This window comes from Salvia hispanica, chromosome 3, assembly GCF_029641045.1.
Source record: "Salvia hispanica isolate PSC_SH4W2 chromosome 3, Shi_PSC_v1, whole genome shotgun sequence".
In the NCBI taxonomy this organism is placed as follows: domain Eukaryota; kingdom Viridiplantae; phylum Streptophyta; class Magnoliopsida; order Lamiales; family Lamiaceae; genus Salvia; species Salvia hispanica.
In genome coordinates, this window is record NC_142694.1 from 14,048,366 (window position 1) to 14,065,868 (window position 17,503).

Below are 17,503 nucleotides of genomic sequence, written 5' to 3' on the forward strand. Positions count from 1 at the left end.
AGGCTTGGTTGGAAAACGTTGGGTTTAGTAATGGGGAATGTTAAGACCACGATTCTTCTTGAAAATATTTTAATGACCAATTTTAATTAAATAAAAAATTTACATGGAATATTGGTTATCTTATAAAATATTATTAAATTTTAAAATAAATTGGAATTTTGAACGATGCAACTTTATTTTATAGTAACAAATTAAAGTAAGTGCATTGGTGCCTAAAATTGCCACATTTTAAAAAAAAATATTTTTTCCATGAACTTTAGACTTGACATATAATATCATGAATTTAAACATTAGCCGGATTTCATTATCGTTGGTACAATTTAACAATTATTTAAGTTCATAATATTACATGCGAAGTTTAAAATTTATGGGAAGAAACAATTATGTAAAAGCATATGATAGTAAACCTCCCATTATAATTTAATAATCAATTTGACACAACACCATAATTTCGTAATTATTTTGCTTGACCATAATTTAGAGGAAGTTATTCATTTTCATTCTAAAATATCTTAATTCAATACATAAACATTCCACGAAAAATAAATTTGCTTGATCATTTTGATATGTCTACTAAAATCAGTTAAGTACTCCTATTCACATTAACAATAGATAAACACTTTATTCTGAATCTATTTTTTATTTTACTATTTTTGTAATAAAACTTATCGTTAGTACTAAGATTATTTCAAGATTGTAATTTATAAAAAGTAATCTCATTATCTATATTCAAAAAATAGAGGAAGTTGTTCATTTTTAATCTAAAATATCTTAATCTAATACATAAACATTCCACGAAAAATAAATTTGCTTGATCATTTTGATATGTCTACTAAAATTAAATTTTTATCTATTTGTAGTAACATTATTTCTTTAATTAAGTACTCCATTTCACATTTTCCACTAACAATAGATAAACACTTTATTCTGAATCTATTTTTTTATTTTACTATTTTGCAATAAAAACTTATCATTTAGTACTAAGATTATTTCATGGATGAATGTAATATTTCAATAATATTTGTATCTTTATAATTGTTATTTGGTTTAACATTCAGTACTTTTGGAAATATACTGTATTTTGTTTTTTCAAAATCTGAAAACAAAATTTGAGATTATTTACTTCTAAACAAATTGAATTTTGGAAGGGGTACTAATACTGTATGCTTTTACCCTATTCCTTAATTCCTTTACCTGTGATTTCCCCTAAAAATTCGATTCTAGGGTTTAATAGCTTCGCAAAACAATGTCGAAACGAAAATTCGGATTCGAGGGCTTCGGAATCAATCGCCAAGCTACCTACAACTTCGAGCGCTCACAGCAGCCTCAGCGCTTGTACGTTCCTCCTTCCTCCCGCGGCGGCGACGAAGACGACGACATCGACAATATTGAGTATGCCGACGATCGTGAAGCTGCGAACGACGTGGTTTCGGACAGTAACAACGGCGCAGCGGCCGAAGACGACGAAGTTGATCCTCTCGATGCGTTTATGGAAGGGCTGCAGGAAGAGATTAAGGCTGCTCCGCCGCCCAAGGCCAAGGATAAGCTGGATAAGTACAAGGATGACGTCGAAGACGATCCAATGGAGAGTTTTGTGATGGCGAAGAAGGATTTGGGGCTACAGTTGGCCGCGGATGCGCTGCACGCTGGTTACAATTCAGACGAGGAGGTTTATGCGGCGGCTAAGGCGGTGGATGCAGGGATGCTTGAGTATGATTCTGATGATAATCCTGTTATTCTCGACAAGAAGAAGATTGAGCCGATTCCTCCGCTTGATCATAGCTCAGTTGATTACGAGGCGTTTAATAAGGATTTCTACGAGGAGAAGCCTTCTATATCAGGTATTTAAATTTTACCTGGAGTTTTTTTCACTCTTAAGCCCAGTGTTTTGTTGTAGTTTCAAGTTTTGCTTTAACAGACTTCGAGTTTCTATGATTTTTACACATAGATACATAGTAGTTAGTGACGGTAGTTTTATTGGCAAGAAGTGAAGTTTGCTTTTCAAGCTTTTCACTGGACAGGAGACAACATCAGTAAATTTTTGGTATGCCTAGCAATTTATAGTCATGAAGAAATTTGGGATTTTGTTCGCTTGAGAATCATCTGTATGCTACCAACTTTGGCAAATTAACAACAAGGTAGTTAAGTTGTAGATGGAATCATGGATGTTATAGCAAAAATGACTGCCTGCTATTTTCTTTTTCTTGGAAAAAAAACTATAGAATAAAACATTAGTGAATCTGGTCATAAGTTTCAGATGTAAATTTTGTTGCGATGTAGTTTTAGCTGACATTCATTCTAGAGAAATTAGTAGTGAAATTTTAAATAGGAGTATTACACCAAGTATTAGTTACTGAACAAGATACTTGGAAACTAGTAGTGAAATTTTAAATAGGAGTATTTCACCAACATTTTATCCAGAGACAGTTGGTTGCTGGATATTTTTTTATGTGACACGAGTCATTACACTATCTGATATTTGCATCTGTGAACTGCAAGTATCAAAGGGGTCGTTTATATTCTGGGCTGGCCTGCAGTTGATGCTGATATATATTGGCAATACCTCACAATACAACCCGTTGGGTTTCTCCAATAAATGCACATGAATAACTATTTTCGGTTAATAATTTGGCCTGATGGTGTAGTGGAAGCCCAGTGGCTTTGAGATTATCAAATATACATGAAAAAACATGTACTCTTCTGTTTAAATATTTATTAAAAAACATTTGGTTGATTATTTTGTCAGGTATGAGTGAGCAGGATGTGGCGGAATACAGGAAGACCTTGGCTATCCGTGTTTCTGGTTTCGATGTACCACGACCTGTTAAGACTTTTGAAGATTGTGGATTCTCTGTGGAACTAATGAAAGCCATAGCAAAACAAGCATATGAAAAACCTACACCAATACAGTGCCAAGCTTTGCCTATTGTACTTTCTGGAAGAGACATAATTGGAATAGCAAAAACGGGCTCAGGAAAGACTGCTTCATTCGTGCTTCCTATGATTGTCCATACTATGGATCAACCTGAGCTAGCTAACGAAGAAGGCCCCATTGGAGTGATATGCGCACCTACTAGGGAATTGGCTCATCAAATATATTTGGAAGCTAAGAAGTTTTCCAAATCTTGTGGTATCCGTGTGGCTGCAGTTTATGGTGGGATGTCGAAGCTTGATCAATTCAAGGAACTGAAGGCAGGGTGTGAGATAGTTGTAGCTACTCCAGGTAGATTGATAGACATGATTAAAATGAAGGCGTTGACCATGCTGAGGGCAACCTACTTAGTACTTGATGAAGCTGATCGAATGTTTGATCTTGGTTTTGAGCCTCAAATAAGGTCAATAGTCGGTCAAATAAGGCCAGACCGTCAAACATTACTCTTTTCAGCAACTATGCCTCGAAAAGTTGAAAAGCTTGCTAGGGAGATTCTATCTGATCCTGTAAGAGTAACTGTAGGAGAGGTGGGTATGGCCAATGAGGATATTACCCAAATTGTCCATGTGATGCCATCAGATGCAGAAAAGTTGCCCTGGCTTCTCGAGAAGCTTCCTGTAATGATAGATGAAGGTGATGTTCTGGTCTTTGCCTCAAAGAAGGCAGCAGTTGATGAAGTAGAAGCACAACTGCTTCAGAGAGGTCTTAAGGTAGCAGCACTTCATGGTGATAAGGATCAGTCTTCTCGTATGGAGATATTACAAAAATTCAAGTCTGGAATATACCATGTACTTGTTGCAACTGATGTTGCTGCTCGAGGTCTTGATATCAAATCCATTAAATCTGTCGTCAACTTTGACATAGCTAAAGACATGGACATGCATGTACATCGCATTGGAAGGACAGGTCGTGCAGGGGATAAAGATGGAACTGCATACACCCTGATAACGCAAAAGGAGGCAAGATTTGCTGGTGAATTAGTTAACAGTTTGATTGCTGCTGGTCAAAATGTATCCCCGGAGCTCATGGATCTTGCTATGAAGGTAATTAACGGGTTTAATTTTTGTCTTATCGTGTAATATGGAGGAAAATACTCATGTTTTATGTTTTCCAGAACTGCTTGAATACTCATGTTTGCTTACATTTGAAACCTAGAATAGAAAGGAGGCATCACTTGTCTCCACAATTATGTTCAGTACTGTTGGACTTTTTACACTCTTGTCTGTGTTCAACTGTATTATGATTTACCTTTTAATTGATATTATCTGTGTGCGTTATAGGATGGGCGGTTCAGATCAAAACGCGATGCACGAAAAGGAGGTATGGAATTCTATTTATGCAAAATGCTCATGATTTTTATAATATGTTGTTCCAACAGTTTCTTTGGTAGTTTGGATTTTGGGAATAAAATGATGTTTTCTCTTGAGTGTCCATATAGGAATCCATTTCTGTCATTGAAGTTCCTGTCGTATTGCGTCTCATATCATACATATATCATTAATTTAAAGCATAAAACAATGCAGGTGGTAAAAGAGCTAAAGGAAGGGTAGGTGGAGGTGGCGGTGGCAGAGGAGTTCGTGGTGTGGACTTCGGTTTGGGCATCGGGTATAATACCGAATCAAAGGCTGAATTAACCCCTGCACCTAGTCGTTCTGCGACAGTTAACTCACTGAGGACAGGGGCAATGGCACAATTTAGAAGCAGTTTCGTACCTGCATCATCAACTTCCCAGGATCAATTCAGTACAGGTTCACGACCCAATAATCGGCCTGTTTTACGCGGCTTTGTATCTGGTGGGACTATTGGGGGTGATATTCCTCCCGTAAAAGTACAGAGTGTGACACCTACAACATCTGCGTCAAACAATACCCCAAACTCGGGAGAAATCGGAAAGCAGACACATTCTGAAAGGTGACACACTAACGCTGAATCTGAAATGTAGTTTTATATCCATTTATAAATTAAACCCTTGCTAATTTTGCCTTCATTTGTTCCCAAATTGACTTGCTTTCTGTTCTGTGCTGCTATCAGAGACAACAAAGCAAGAGAAAGACGAAGGCCCTCTGGCTGGGATCGTTAGTGCATGATTTTGTTGCAAGAAGTTTGTATTTCTTGTAAGTGCGTTCCTCGATCGATACAATGTATTAGCAAAGTTCCTTATACGTAATTATCAGTGAGCGCTGTGTGTATCATCATCATTCCAACTTTATGTGGTTCAAAAGCTAACATTTTCCAAAGAAACTTATGTGGGAGGTTTTTGCCGGCAATTTGATGAATTTCATTTGATATTGGAAAAATATATGTTGAATTGTATACATGTGTTTCAGTTTGCATCATATGCACTATGAGCATGTCTGTGGCTACTAAGCCTTCGGACACTTTGAAACAACGGTGGCACTGGCACTGGCACTGTTAAGCTCCATCCGTCGAATAGCTTTAGGGCATGTTTGAAGGCATGGCTCTTTGAGTGCAGTATCATCTTCCGGTGGAGGAGGGTTAATCCCAAATTTGAACTGTCACGACAATTATCCCAATTTATCAGTACTTTGAATAAGTTCTTCATTTCCAAATTCAAATATATATGGAGAAAAGAGGCATGTTGATTGAAAGGGCAAGTTACCTGACAGCTATAGTCGCTGAAGCTGGGCTCCATCACTAAAGGAACTCCCATACAATCCTTGAAGAAGGTCTACAATAATTACAACAAAATCAAGTTAAGAAAATACCAAATCAAAATTCATATCTTTTCATCCAAACTGATGATGGATCGATTGAGCAGTGAGGGTTATGAAGCAGAAGCAGCCGTTACTAACCTGTGTAGGGAGTTTACAAGTATTAATACACACACCTACGCACTTGCTCTCCTCTAAATACTTGCATTTCTCGACGAAGACCTGCAAAATCGTACCAGCCATAATAGAGTCAGTAACACCTTAAATGAGAAACAAAAACAGTATTACCCACCCCACTAGGCCATGAAGATCCATCTGGCATCTCGACAGAGTTGACAGTACACGTTCCCATGAGCCATTGACACGAAATCGCGGTCACTCTTGCTTACAGAAACACAACAGAAGAAAAGCAACTATTCACCTACTCAACTAATATTGCTGCACTAAATTTGGAAGATAGATGTAGCTCCAGTTTGTGAATTCAGAAACACTTACCAACCATCACAGAGGCGACTTTTCCCCCAGCAATTGGCGAAACAAGCTTTTTGTAGAGCTCTAACAGCCATGAAGGGAACAACGCTCTTAATATCCGCACCTACAATAAAAATTCACAGCATCATGTTTCTCTCATAGACTAGGAACTGCACTTGGAAACTAATTATGCATAAGCATAATCTTGCTTCACTCCTACTCAATGTTATTCCATGAAACAGAAATGAGTATGATGTATGTAGAATAGGAACATGTTGGTATAGGAACTAATCTCGTGCTACTAAACTCAGAAACATAACTGCAACTCTCTAGCTTAAGTGTTGAGTTTAACTTCCCTAAATAGAACAATTCAAGTCAGACAGCGACACACGGATTCCCAAGGTAGCAAACTTCATTCTACTACAACAACAACGATATACACAACAAGAAAACATAGACGAATTTACAATATTCATATCATATCTGCATCCATGATATGAAACTGCAAGTACAAGAAATTTCTTATTTTGGTGATGAAAAATGGAAAAAGAAGTTGATACCGCAGCATCTGTGGCTTCAGAGTTGGATCGCCCAACCATTATCCGATGAGCAACATCAATCAATCCATCATATCCAGGTTTCTCAGAGTCCCAACCAATCTCCTGCCAATCAATAATACTAGTACAGCTTTAGCTTCATTAATAATACTGAATTGAGAATCAATCATTCAACCTTGATGAAAAACAAAACGGTTACTCACTAAACAATCAGAAACTCTAGTCTAATTCACAATCACCTTAAGTTTTACTATATACAACTCCGTGTTATACGTTTACTCCTACATTTTTTATTTAGGAGTAAATAGTAAGTAACGAACAAATCTCAAAACTCCTAAAAGTTGATGACAGAGTTAAAAAATCAGCAGAAAATTCTTCAATCATTACTTAGTTAACCCAAAAGAAAAAGGAATTGTGGAGATAGCATAGCGGCGTATTTTTAACCTGAGCCATTTTAGTGCGAAAAACGTTCAAAAAGACATCATCAATCACGCCAGGCGAATACTCTTTCCTTGAAGTCTTCAACTCAACTGCTTCTACCTGCGTCGAAGATGAAATCGGGAGAAAAATTAGATTCCCCAAAATTCAGTGCAAAAAAACTGAGGAGCTGATGCATACAGAATTGGATCGAGTGGAGAAGCGAGAAATTAGAATAGCGTGGGTGGCTTTAGGAGAGTGGAAAGAAGGGAGTGAGATGAGTGGGCGCGGGTGGCCGAGAAACGCCATCGCCGAATCAGAATGGGGAAATATGCCTCCATAATTTCAACAATTTATATTTTGAACATAAAATTGAATTGTTATGGACTAATAAGACAAGAAAACAATCAAAACATTACTATTATTATCTTCTTTATTTTCTCAGATCGGTTGTGCTATAAATGCACAAGTAAGCGCCACTTATTATTCTCTTTTAAAAAATTATAAACAGTTGAACCATTAATGATACTCCCACCGTCCCACTTAAAATGACCACATTCTTGAATGACACGAAATTTTACAAAGTGTGTTAGGTCGAATAAAGTAGAGAGGAAAAAAGTAGTTGAATATTTTAATAAGGAGAAAGGAAATGAAAAGTTATTTCCAAAATTGAAAAGTGGTCATCTTGATTGGGACAAATAAAAAAGGAAAGGTGGTCATATTTTTGTTGTCATAATTAATTATTATAATAATTTATACTCTGTTTAAAAAAATAATCTTATTTATGAATTATACGAATAAGAAATTGATAAAATAGAAAAAAAAGGAAGAAAAAGTGGGTGCTGTAAAGAATTTAAAAAGGTGCTATTAAAGAAGTGGAGAAAAAGTAAGTAAATTGTGAGAGATAGGAAAAAATTCTTGTAACACCCCCTACCCGGCGTCTGCAGGCCGAATAGGTAATGTCACCCTCAAGTATGGCAATTAAAATTTTTATTTTCTAAACCATTCAAATCCAAATATTTAAATTTATTTAACATTTACGGTTACAGCAGAAGTAACTTAGTATAAAATATTAGTACTAACATGCTACAGCTAACCATTCGAAAGATCTATTACTAATAGAGCTCAGTGACCCGCCAAGGATGCAGCGTTGAGACAGACATGAAGAAACATCAACTGGTACTCTTCAATGCCGACTAACCTGTAGCATACTCAACACTTTAGCCAAAAAATTTCTCATCAAGCAAAAAAATATACAACTTAAAATTCTTATTATTATTTTATGTACCAATTATTCCCACATCTATCATATTATTATCATCTTATTAAATTCTAACATAAATTAGGCAGCATTCTCCATTACCAACACATGCCCAGAAACCAACAATGAGTAAAATCAATCCAAGAACATATCAACAGTCATCATCTCTATCTCATGGAGTTTACCAGATTTATAATCATATATCACTTCGTAAACCAACATAAGATAGAATACAAAGTATAATGCATATCACCAATTATTATTTACACACTAACACGTATATAGATCACCAACATTTTCACATAATCAAACACATATAGCCCCTTTAAGTGCTTAGTGACAGACTAGGGTACGCGGACCAGATCAGAAGCAGAAACAGAATCATATGCAGACGCGGATTTTTGTCCTTGAGAGGACTCCGCACAGACCACCCATTTAGGGTGCAGACAGATACCAGATAAATCAGAGATAGAGATCAGAGACACAGACGATCCTCGCTTCGGTTATCCAGAAGACGAGGGATAGCAGATAATGCAGCGCTGCCGTCCTATGGCATGCCAATTGTACCCACAGAATATACTCAAACACGGGGCGTATAAGTATAACATTTTCATCTCAGTACATGTTATCAATATTTTCTAAAATAACACATCAGCAACTTTAATCATACCAGATCACCTCAAATGAGCAGATTAAATTCCAACACTCTCATCATACCATCACATACCCAAATTTCACATAATTCACATCATAAATAACATATACAGATCACAGATTGTGTCACTGATTAGCACAGAATATTATGTATGAAATAGTGTAAACTAATTTCAGGAATTAATTTCTCTTAGAGAATATGCTACCTTATAACTCAATGTAATCGACCAAGTAGGGACATAACATAAACTTATATTCTGCCCTTTTATTTTTTTTTCATAACCAAAACATTCAACAATTCATCACAATCTCATAGTTTGCTTCTTGAATTTCTTATTCCATAACTAATCATAATTCATCGAGTTAACAAGTCACATATAATCTCATAAGGACATTTAATTATTACATAAAAGCACATAAGAGAATTAGGCTTTTTAAGTGTCGAGCATGCTACCTGGATGACGTTTATGTCCAAACCTTTCCATTCGACATTTCTTCTTTCGCCGATCCTTTTTCCTTTCCTTTGCTATGATTTGGGTGTAGCTACCTCATAGCATGATAACACACATTAGTTTATAAGGAAAGGATACTACTATAAACTAAATCCTTTCCTTTATCCTCATTTGATATCCTAAATGTAAAGTAATTTCATGATTCATCATTTAACTTCTAATATATGACCTGCACTGGACTGATTTCTCATTAACGTGCTGTATTCATTCAAAAGGCTCCAGAGGTGTAAAACAATATTTTCAAATACCCCAGGAAGTCTAGATTACAAAGCAACAAGATTCAGTTGAAAATTCCTAATGGTTCGAGAGATATTCTCCTTTCACCCCAGACTACCAAAATCGAACAGTTTCTGGCAACATTTACCCAACAATTTATACATATAGTAAATGAACTCTTAAATTTTCCATAAAAATCAGGCAACCTCTAGACCCATTCGAGTTATTTTTAAAATTGGTAAATCAATGTTTTGACAGTTCGAAACGTGCTAAAGAATTCGGAACATGAGACTGAAAACCAGAGGACTTAATCCACTTCAAACTAATGAAGAGAAACATGTTATATCACATTCCCAAACCATTTCCAACAAACTGATACTAAAATCCCAACATCCCTGACCTAGGGTTTTGTCCTCTATGGCATTTCACAAATAAATGCTCAATCTATTCCAAGCAAAGCTTAAACTATAATCAAATACGGCTAAATGTTACGTATTCAACGTTAGTTCAAAGAATCAAATCAATCAATTGTCCTAAGTCATGAGGTCTGAAAATTAAACATCTCAAACTAATTGAAATACCAAAATATATGCTTCAAAATTGGGATAGAAAGGTAGATCTACCTCCAAAATAATCCAATCATGCAATTGCTTCATCAATTCATCAATAAAGATGGAATTTTGTGAAGAAAGTGGTTATGGAGGGAGGAAGAGGGGTTGTCGACATTTTGGTAGAGAAGAAAAAAATGAGGAAGAAATATGATATCTCATGTTTTTAAGTTAGTCTCCCAATATTAATATTTTTCATGGCTAAAAAAAATGAGACACTTGGCAACATTCAAATACACCCTTTTGTAAAGACTCATCTCTAGACTGCTCTCTAATATTTAAGATCAAATTTGCAGCCATTTCATTCCAAGTTGATGGGTAAAAATCGGCACTTTTCAAATAAAGAGAAAGAATTGATTTAATTCATGTGAAAAGACCAAAATGGCCTTCTATCGAATTTTCTACACGAACATTGTATAAATCCTAATTTGTTTCTCAATCTTATTCAAATTATACTTATAATACTTAATTATAATGCTACAAAACCCCTCATTCATTATTTTAATTAATTTGGCAATTTTCGTCGTCGAAACAATCACCGAAAACCTGATATACAAGTTGTACACTTCTTAATATATTCGTTCTAATCTCTCCATTTCCAACCTTATATTATTTTTTTAACACTAAATTTTCACTTAAACACTTCTAATCATACACTTTTAATATTTTAATTTATTTCCTTCCCGATTTCGAATTAATATGCGGAAACATCTTACAAATAATTTATACTAGTTTCTAATATCATTTCCACTCTTTCTAATTCATGTACTATTTCAAAATCTTCACTCTCATAACATTTTAATCATATTATTAGTTCCCACTATTTTCAAAATCGAATTATTCGACAAGAGTCCTGATTCTCCGGTTTCCTAATTGGAAAATCAATTTCCGACTAAGGTCATTTTTATTTTTTTTCGGGGTGTTACAATTTTTGGATAAAATATAAGAGGGAGAAAAGTGAAAAAAAATATTTAAAGAGAAACTTTCTAATTTTAGAAATTAGGCTTCATGTGGACATCTCAAAAATGGCAAAATGATTTTTTTTAAGAGAGTATAAGATTTAAGTTGCGAGATTAGTTTAATTTGAAGGGCAACTATGACTATTATCACGTGATTATTTAGGATTAAATTGTGAGTTTCGAACTCATAAACCAAATCATGAGATATAATATGAACAACTCCATATTATTCATTTGTTATATAAGTTTTTTTTTTCTTCTAGATTTCCCCGAATAATCTTAAATTCTTAATAGTTAAAAGCCATAAAATGAGCTTAATCAAACTCTTTGGGTCCTATAATAACAAAAAATGAACTTTGAAAATTATACCAATTTTAATAATATAAAATTAATAAAATATGCTAGTGGAAGTGAGATTTATCTTAATAGGTCAATGTGGGTGAAAAAATTTCTAAAAAAAAATTAGACTATTTTTATTGAACGAAGTAAATAGCGAAGTAAAACTGTAAGACTATTGTTGGGGAACAAAAAATAGTATTTTCCTTTTAAAAATTCTTATTTGTGAAATTGAAACGCAATATACAGTTGAGCACAAAACTGAACTGGAGCAGAGACGAACTAAATATTCCACTAGTATTTGTTAAGTATAGTACTAGTATCTTGCAAACGTTAGACCATCTCCAAGGGTACACTAAAACTTAAAATTAGATAGATATTTAGCTCCAATATTACTAAAAAACCAATCTTATTTTTGGTTTTTGAAAAAAAAAATACCTATATTTAGGTTTACACTAAACCAAAACCTAAAAGTTTGTCAAATTTTGTGAGTAAAAAAAAGCATAAAATAGAGAATATTCTTTTAAGTTTGAGTTTAGTGTAAATGATTGGAATAAAAACAATATTTAATGTGAGATTTATACTAAAATGAGTTTAAATTTAGTTGAATGGTCGGAAATGCTCTTAATAAAATATTTGATTTTTATTTTATTTTAACTTCAAAAGTATTTCGATAATACTCAGGTCGTCCTATCAAAATAGTGTACAGTGAATCTTTCAAAATTTAGTACTGTGCTACACATTTTTTTTTCATTTTCCAACATAGTTTTTGTGCAATGAGGATCGCCTACGGCTTTTGTCCAAAAAAAATGTGTAGCACAGTACTAAATTTGCTGGTTGAACTTCATTTCCATATTTGTAATTGTATTTCAATTTTGTATTCGTAATGTTTCGATAAAATAATTTGTAGAATTCCTGTTGCGTTTCGGTGTTTTTGGAGATGATGATAGAGATTTTAGAATCATTGAGTTTTAGACTATAACCATGTCACCTAAATAGATGCTTACATTGAGAATCTATACTAATAAGTGTAATGTTCATCTAGATGCTTAATGTCTTAAATTTGAAAGTAAAATGATACTCCTGTCCTCTTAAGCTTTGTGTGGTGTCTTGTGTTCGAGCTTTTTCACGAGCCAATGTGTTGTATTCGAATCTCACTAAAGAGTAGTAAATGATGGTCAGTTCTGACTTGGTTGTCCTTATGCAATGCTATTTCTTGGTTTGGCTTGATTTTAGTATGAAGAATTAAGCTGATTGTTTAACAAGAAGACGTGGTTATCTTGACTGCGTTCATCTTCAGCATCATCCACCCCTGAAAAACTGAACAATGTTTTGATTTCTGTCCAGTAAATATGTGTGATCGTAGAGTCTTCTCTTTTCAGAAAAGTACTTTGACGACCTGCCTCCTTCTCCAAGGGTGGAATGCACTTATGGATCACTTCTAAATTGCTATTGTACCGAGAAGATGGATGATAAAGCATTAGATCTCTTCAGTAAAATGGTTGAACAAAACATGATAGAATCACCCGTCTCTTTTAACCATCTCATGATGATGCATATACGTTTAAAACAGCCTGAGAAAGCAATACATATTAAGCCCAACACGTTTACGTGCAACTTGCTGATGAGCAGCTATTCGTATTTGAATGATTTTGAGGGAGTGGAAAGAGTTTTGAAGGAGATGGCAGCGGAGAACAGTAAGCTCGTTAACTGGACGACATACAGTCACTTGGCGAACATCTACGTCCAAGCTGGAGATCATGAAAAGGCTAGGATGGCTCTCAAAGTTCTCAAGGAGATGGGTAGCCATGAACTTGATGCGTACAATTTCATCATAACCATATATGCTCGAATGGGTGATCTTGAAAATGTCCATCGTGGTTGGAAGTCAATGAAGTCGGCCCATAAAGTGATCTGGAACATGAGCTATCTGGTCATGATCCGGACTCTTGATAAACTCAATGACATCGGCGGGTTGAAGGAATGCTTTGAGGAGTGGGACAAAGTTTTCTCCAGCTATGATGCTAGGTTTCCCTGTACAGTCCTCGGTGCGTATCTGAGGCACGACATGCGTGAAGAAGCTGAGTCAGTTCTACGGGGCATGCTCGAAAAATGAGAAGATAAATTCTTCAATGCCGCCGAAACAGTGGTGAATCTCGACCTAAAAAGGCATGGCGCGAAGCAGGCTATAAAGTTCATGGAAAAGGTCACGTCCGAAGCTGTGAACAACGGGTGGAAACCAAGGCGAGACACCATAGACAGATTCTTGGAGTGCTTCAAGTTAGAGAGCGATGTAAAGGGCGCTGAGGAATTTTACGAGTTGATGAAGAGGATGAACTGTGTCGACACCCATTTTTACGAGGCCTTGCTTCATATATATGCAGGCGCGGGCCAAAAATTACGCAACGTACGTGCAAGGATCGAGAGGGATGGAGTTGAAATAAGCACTGAGCTTGACGACTTGATTGCAAGCGTTTCTCTTTAATGATAACTGCTGCCAGATAAACCCCGTACCATCCATTCTCAATTTTGTGTAGGAAATTTTTGGTTATACGATTTTAATTCTGTAGAATTAAAGAATTATGCATTCATTAAGCAAAATAAAATTGGAGACTTGCGTTTTCATCTTTTTGCATGTAGAATATGAGACAATATAAGCTTAAATTAGTTGCCTAAATGAATGAGAAACAAGTAATATACCAATCCCCGATTCAAAGACACAAATGATGTACAAAACGCTTGTATACAAAGGAAAAAAGAATCAAAATTATAAAAAGTGAAGCTAAACAGAACAGGTTTATACAAATAGATCGAATGAATGTCGTGGGTGGGGAACGAGAGCTTCACGGGTTTAATGGGATAACGTGATGGGGCTACAAGAACAGAAAGTGACTCGGTCAGAAGATCCTTCTTTAATTCTCAGATGATTTTATCCTACGCTATAACAAAACACTCGACCTTCATCACTTATTCTGTTTTCAGGGTGACGTCTGTGATCCCTATGGGGGTTTTAGGACGATAATGCTCGTCTGTGTCTGCTTCTTCGATTTCCTGATCAAAACCATTAGAGTGAGACAGTTAAAAGTGAATGGCACCGTAGTTGTATAACAAAGCCTTTTGAAACAGAAGTAATTAGCTGGCACAAGAAACAAAAACTAGAGCAGAGTGAAGTTTTTATGGAGTAGTAGGCAAAAGATATTACCTGGACTACATCTTCACCCTTAATAACGCGTCCGAATACATTAATTTTCTCATTTAGATCAGGGATAGGTGCTGTTGTAATGAAAAGGTCGAATACCTCACCATCAGGTTTTGCCTTGGAAGTGCCCAGCATAAATGCTTCATGCTTAAGGCTACAAAAACACACAATATCAGTAGATGTGGCCTATGAGAGTAAGTCGACTTTGAGAGAGCGCGCCAGATCTTGCATAAGGCTGACCTTTTATCGAGTTGATTGTAATGCTTTCCCCTAGAAGTCCAATCTTCAGTGGTTCCGGGTCTATTGACATCACCTCCTTGAATTACAAAGTTCTTTATTACACGATTGAAGAGCATTCCTTTGAAGCGGCCATTTTGGCTGAAAATTACAACGGATAATGAAATCATGCACCACACTGAGATTTCAGAAAATGTTGTAGCAGATCGGAATAGATTAATCAGCAACTTGGGTAAATTGTGCTTACAAACATAAGAGCAAGTAAAATAACTTTAGCAGAGTATTAATAGCAATTTGTTTATCGAGTTATCAGCAGGGAACATACCACGCCTGAACAAATTCGTAAACAACTTCAGGAGAGCCTTCCTTGTAGAGTTCGACAGTAACCGAGCCTTTTGAGGTTTGTATTACCTGTTAACGCATGTGTAAGATATCGCAGGGAAGGCAAAGAATAGTTAAAAAATATCAGATTTAAAATTAGGGAGCTGAGAACAGCCAATGCCAGTAATGGAAAGGAACTCGACTAGATATTTTAATGCCAACCTCACTAAAACTATGCCGTTAATAGCAACTGTGTGCTTATATAATAAGTAACCGGTATCAGATAGAAACTTAAAAGAAAATTCCCAGCTATTGAACTGCGAGATGTATGCAAATAAATCTTCACAAAAATCTTACTGTGTCATGAAAATATCCAATGTAACGACTCTATCGTTTTCAGATGCTAGACCACTGAGCAGTTAATCCATTAATCAGAAAATGTATCAAGAAACTTACAGCATATTTGGGGATATCAGTTTTCTTTGAATCTCCAAATGAACTATCATGCTGCAAATATACACAAATACAATTTCAGAAGAAAATGGTAACATTATAAGACGAGCATAAGTGATGCATGTGACTTATGAGGGAAGTTTGTATCACATCAAGAAAAATAAACTTATGACCATATAATCAGCAGCACCGCAAGAACTTCAATCGTCAGAGTAAACTATTAGTGCAGAAATCGTTTTGCTTCAATTATACCTCTGTACTTGAGAACGTATCCTCTGTCGGATATGCTGACCTGATGAAGACAAGCAAAAGAGGTAAACATGATGTGTATGTGATTAATAAACCTTATCTTTTAGCAGAACGAATAAAATATATGGATCACAAAATCTTATAACTACTTCTCCGACACTTACTCCAGCATTCTCATAGTTCTTACTTCATGGAAATCAATTGGGGCAATTTTTGTCATGTGAAGGCCACACAAATGTGATAGTAGACTGAAGACAAAATGTCCTTAACAAAAAATCTGTTTCTGTAACACTACAAACACCAAAGGAATTCAACCTAGTTCACGAAAATAAACCACTCTCACAGCAACAAAGACCATCTTAATTCTTAGGTCAACTTAATCTCACAAAAAGCTATCTCATCCACTACATTCAATTCAGAAACACCAGTCATAAATATGTCATTAAATGGTAACTCAGCATTCAAAAATAAGCAACTACGACATAAGGATATAGTACATCAAAACATGAGTAGCTATGTAAAAACAACAAAAAGTAAAAGGAGAAGACAGAAATAAGACCTTTGAGCCCAGTGTCTGTATGAAGCAAAAAGAAAAAACGTCATGACAACAACCACCATGCCGTAAATTGCAATTGTGACAACACTGACTCCACTCGGGCCCTTCTTCTTCTTACTCTGTTGTAAGAGAGCTTGAGGTTTGATCCTCGCCATTATGATCGGGCACAAACTACAAATCTCAAGCTCTACAAAACAAAATCACGCATCAACAACTAAATTTCAGAAGCATCGGCAGCAGACAAACAAAACCTAAGAATTCAACACGAGCACACTTGAACGCCACATCGAGAATACCGAAATCAACATCCTACTTGAAACTCATGCGAAATCATTGGCAATATAAAAAAAATCAACACTCCGTATACTAACAGAGAGTTCGGAAAGTCTTAACATCCAACCTCACAACTTCTAACGATCATATAGGGCTTGTAAGGTTCAACCAGTTCAAATTTAAGAAAATGAACGCGAAATATCATTAACCGGTAACGAGATTAAGGATTTACAAAATTCGAAGGAGAAAAATACCTGATCCTGATCTACTCTAGGGCGAAGAAACGATGAACAAATTCCTTCAAATATCTCCGAACAAAATTATCGGCGAATTCCGCAGTCGAAGAAGGAAAATTGGCGACTGCCTTAAATTCTACTTCAAAATTTGTTCGTTGTTTTCGCCTTTTCACTGTAGAGAAATTTGTACTTCACATAAAATTAGAAAAATCGAAATTCTGAAATGAATTCATTCAGTATTTTATATCGAACGGGTGTGTTATACGACGCCGGATTATTCTTATGAGTAAAAATTCCACGTTTTTCACCTAATTCTCTTCTATCTTTTGATATGTTTAATAGTCGAGTTAAATTTAAAGAAAATTGACTCTATTGTGCAGTTGT

At 35.5% G+C, this 17,503-nt stretch overlaps 3 protein-coding genes and 1 pseudogene across 3 annotated transcripts; 2 read left to right on the forward strand and 2 right to left on the reverse strand.

The window, feature by feature from the left end:
• Positions 1 to 1,178: 1,178 nt before the first annotated feature.
• LOC125213359 (P-loop containing nucleoside triphosphate hydrolases superfamily protein) lies at positions 1,179 to 5,247 on the forward strand. The gene is made up of 5 exons (XM_048113859.2): positions 1,179 to 1,841; positions 2,747 to 3,975; positions 4,213 to 4,252; positions 4,456 to 4,843; positions 4,964 to 5,247. The coding sequence occupies exons 1-5, from the start codon at positions 1,247 to 1,249 to the stop codon at positions 5,010 to 5,012; spliced, it is 2,301 nt and encodes a 766-aa protein (XP_047969816.1). The 5' UTR covers positions 1,179 to 1,246; the 3' UTR covers positions 5,013 to 5,247.
• Positions 5,200 to 7,415, reverse strand: LOC125213360 (beta-carotene isomerase D27). Its single transcript, XM_048113860.2, has 8 exons — positions 7,251 to 7,415; positions 7,077 to 7,172; positions 6,636 to 6,737; positions 6,100 to 6,199; positions 5,897 to 5,988; positions 5,746 to 5,826; positions 5,553 to 5,621; positions 5,200 to 5,445 (listed from the first exon to the last, which is right to left on the reverse strand). The coding sequence occupies exons 1-8, from the start codon at positions 7,356 to 7,358 to the stop codon at positions 5,296 to 5,298; spliced, it is 798 nt and encodes a 265-aa protein (XP_047969817.1). The 5' UTR covers positions 7,359 to 7,415; the 3' UTR covers positions 5,200 to 5,295.
• Positions 7,416 to 12,766: 5,351 nt separating this feature from the next.
• LOC125209285 (pentatricopeptide repeat-containing protein At1g02370, mitochondrial-like) lies at positions 12,767 to 14,080 on the forward strand (annotated as a pseudogene).
• A 169-nt stretch (positions 14,081 to 14,249) lies between these two features.
• LOC125210828 (peptidyl-prolyl cis-trans isomerase CYP21-4-like) lies at positions 14,250 to 17,326 on the reverse strand. The gene is made up of 8 exons (XM_048110428.2): positions 17,138 to 17,326; positions 16,614 to 16,797; positions 16,058 to 16,097; positions 15,809 to 15,859; positions 15,357 to 15,442; positions 15,035 to 15,172; positions 14,798 to 14,948; positions 14,250 to 14,646 (listed from the first exon to the last, which is right to left on the reverse strand). Exons 2-8 carry the CDS (start codon positions 16,763 to 16,765, stop codon positions 14,563 to 14,565), a joined length of 702 nt encoding a protein of 233 aa, XP_047966385.1. The 5' UTR covers positions 16,766 to 16,797; positions 17,138 to 17,326; the 3' UTR covers positions 14,250 to 14,562.
• Between the last annotated feature and the right edge of the window lie 177 nt (positions 17,327 to 17,503).

Coding starts and splice junctions, on each gene's coding strand:
- LOC125213359 (XM_048113859.2), top strand. CDS start 1,247: ATGTCGAAACGAAAATTCGGATTCGAGGGCTTCGGAATCAATCGCCAA. Junction 1,842..2,746: donor GGAGAAGCCTTCTATATCAG/GTATTTAAATTT, acceptor TTATTTTGTCAG/GTATGAGTGAGCAGGATGTG. Junction 4,253..4,455: donor ACGCGATGCACGAAAAGGAG/GTATGGAATTCT, acceptor AAAACAATGCAG/GTGGTAAAAGAGCTAAAGGA.
- LOC125213360 (XM_048113860.2), bottom strand. CDS start 7,358: ATGGCGTTTCTCGGCCACCCGCGCCCACTCATCTCACTCCCTTCTTTC. Junction 6,200..6,635: donor CTGAAGCCACAGATGCTGCG/GTATCAACTTCT, acceptor TTTTTATTGTAG/GTGCGGATATTAAGAGCGTT. Junction 5,827..5,896: donor GATCTTCATGGCCTAGTGGG/GTGGGTAATACT, acceptor ACGATTTTGCAG/GTCTTCGTCGAGAAATGCAA.
- LOC125210828 (XM_048110428.2), bottom strand. CDS start 16,765: ATGGCGAGGATCAAACCTCAAGCTCTCTTACAACAGAGTAAGAAGAAG. Junction 16,098..16,613: donor TACAGACACTGGGCTCAAAG/GTCTTATTTCTG, acceptor TGTCTTCATCAG/GTCAGCATATCCGACAGAGG. Junction 15,860..16,057: donor ATACGTTCTCAAGTACAGAG/GTATAATTGAAG, acceptor GTATATTTGCAG/CATGATAGTTCATTTGGAGA.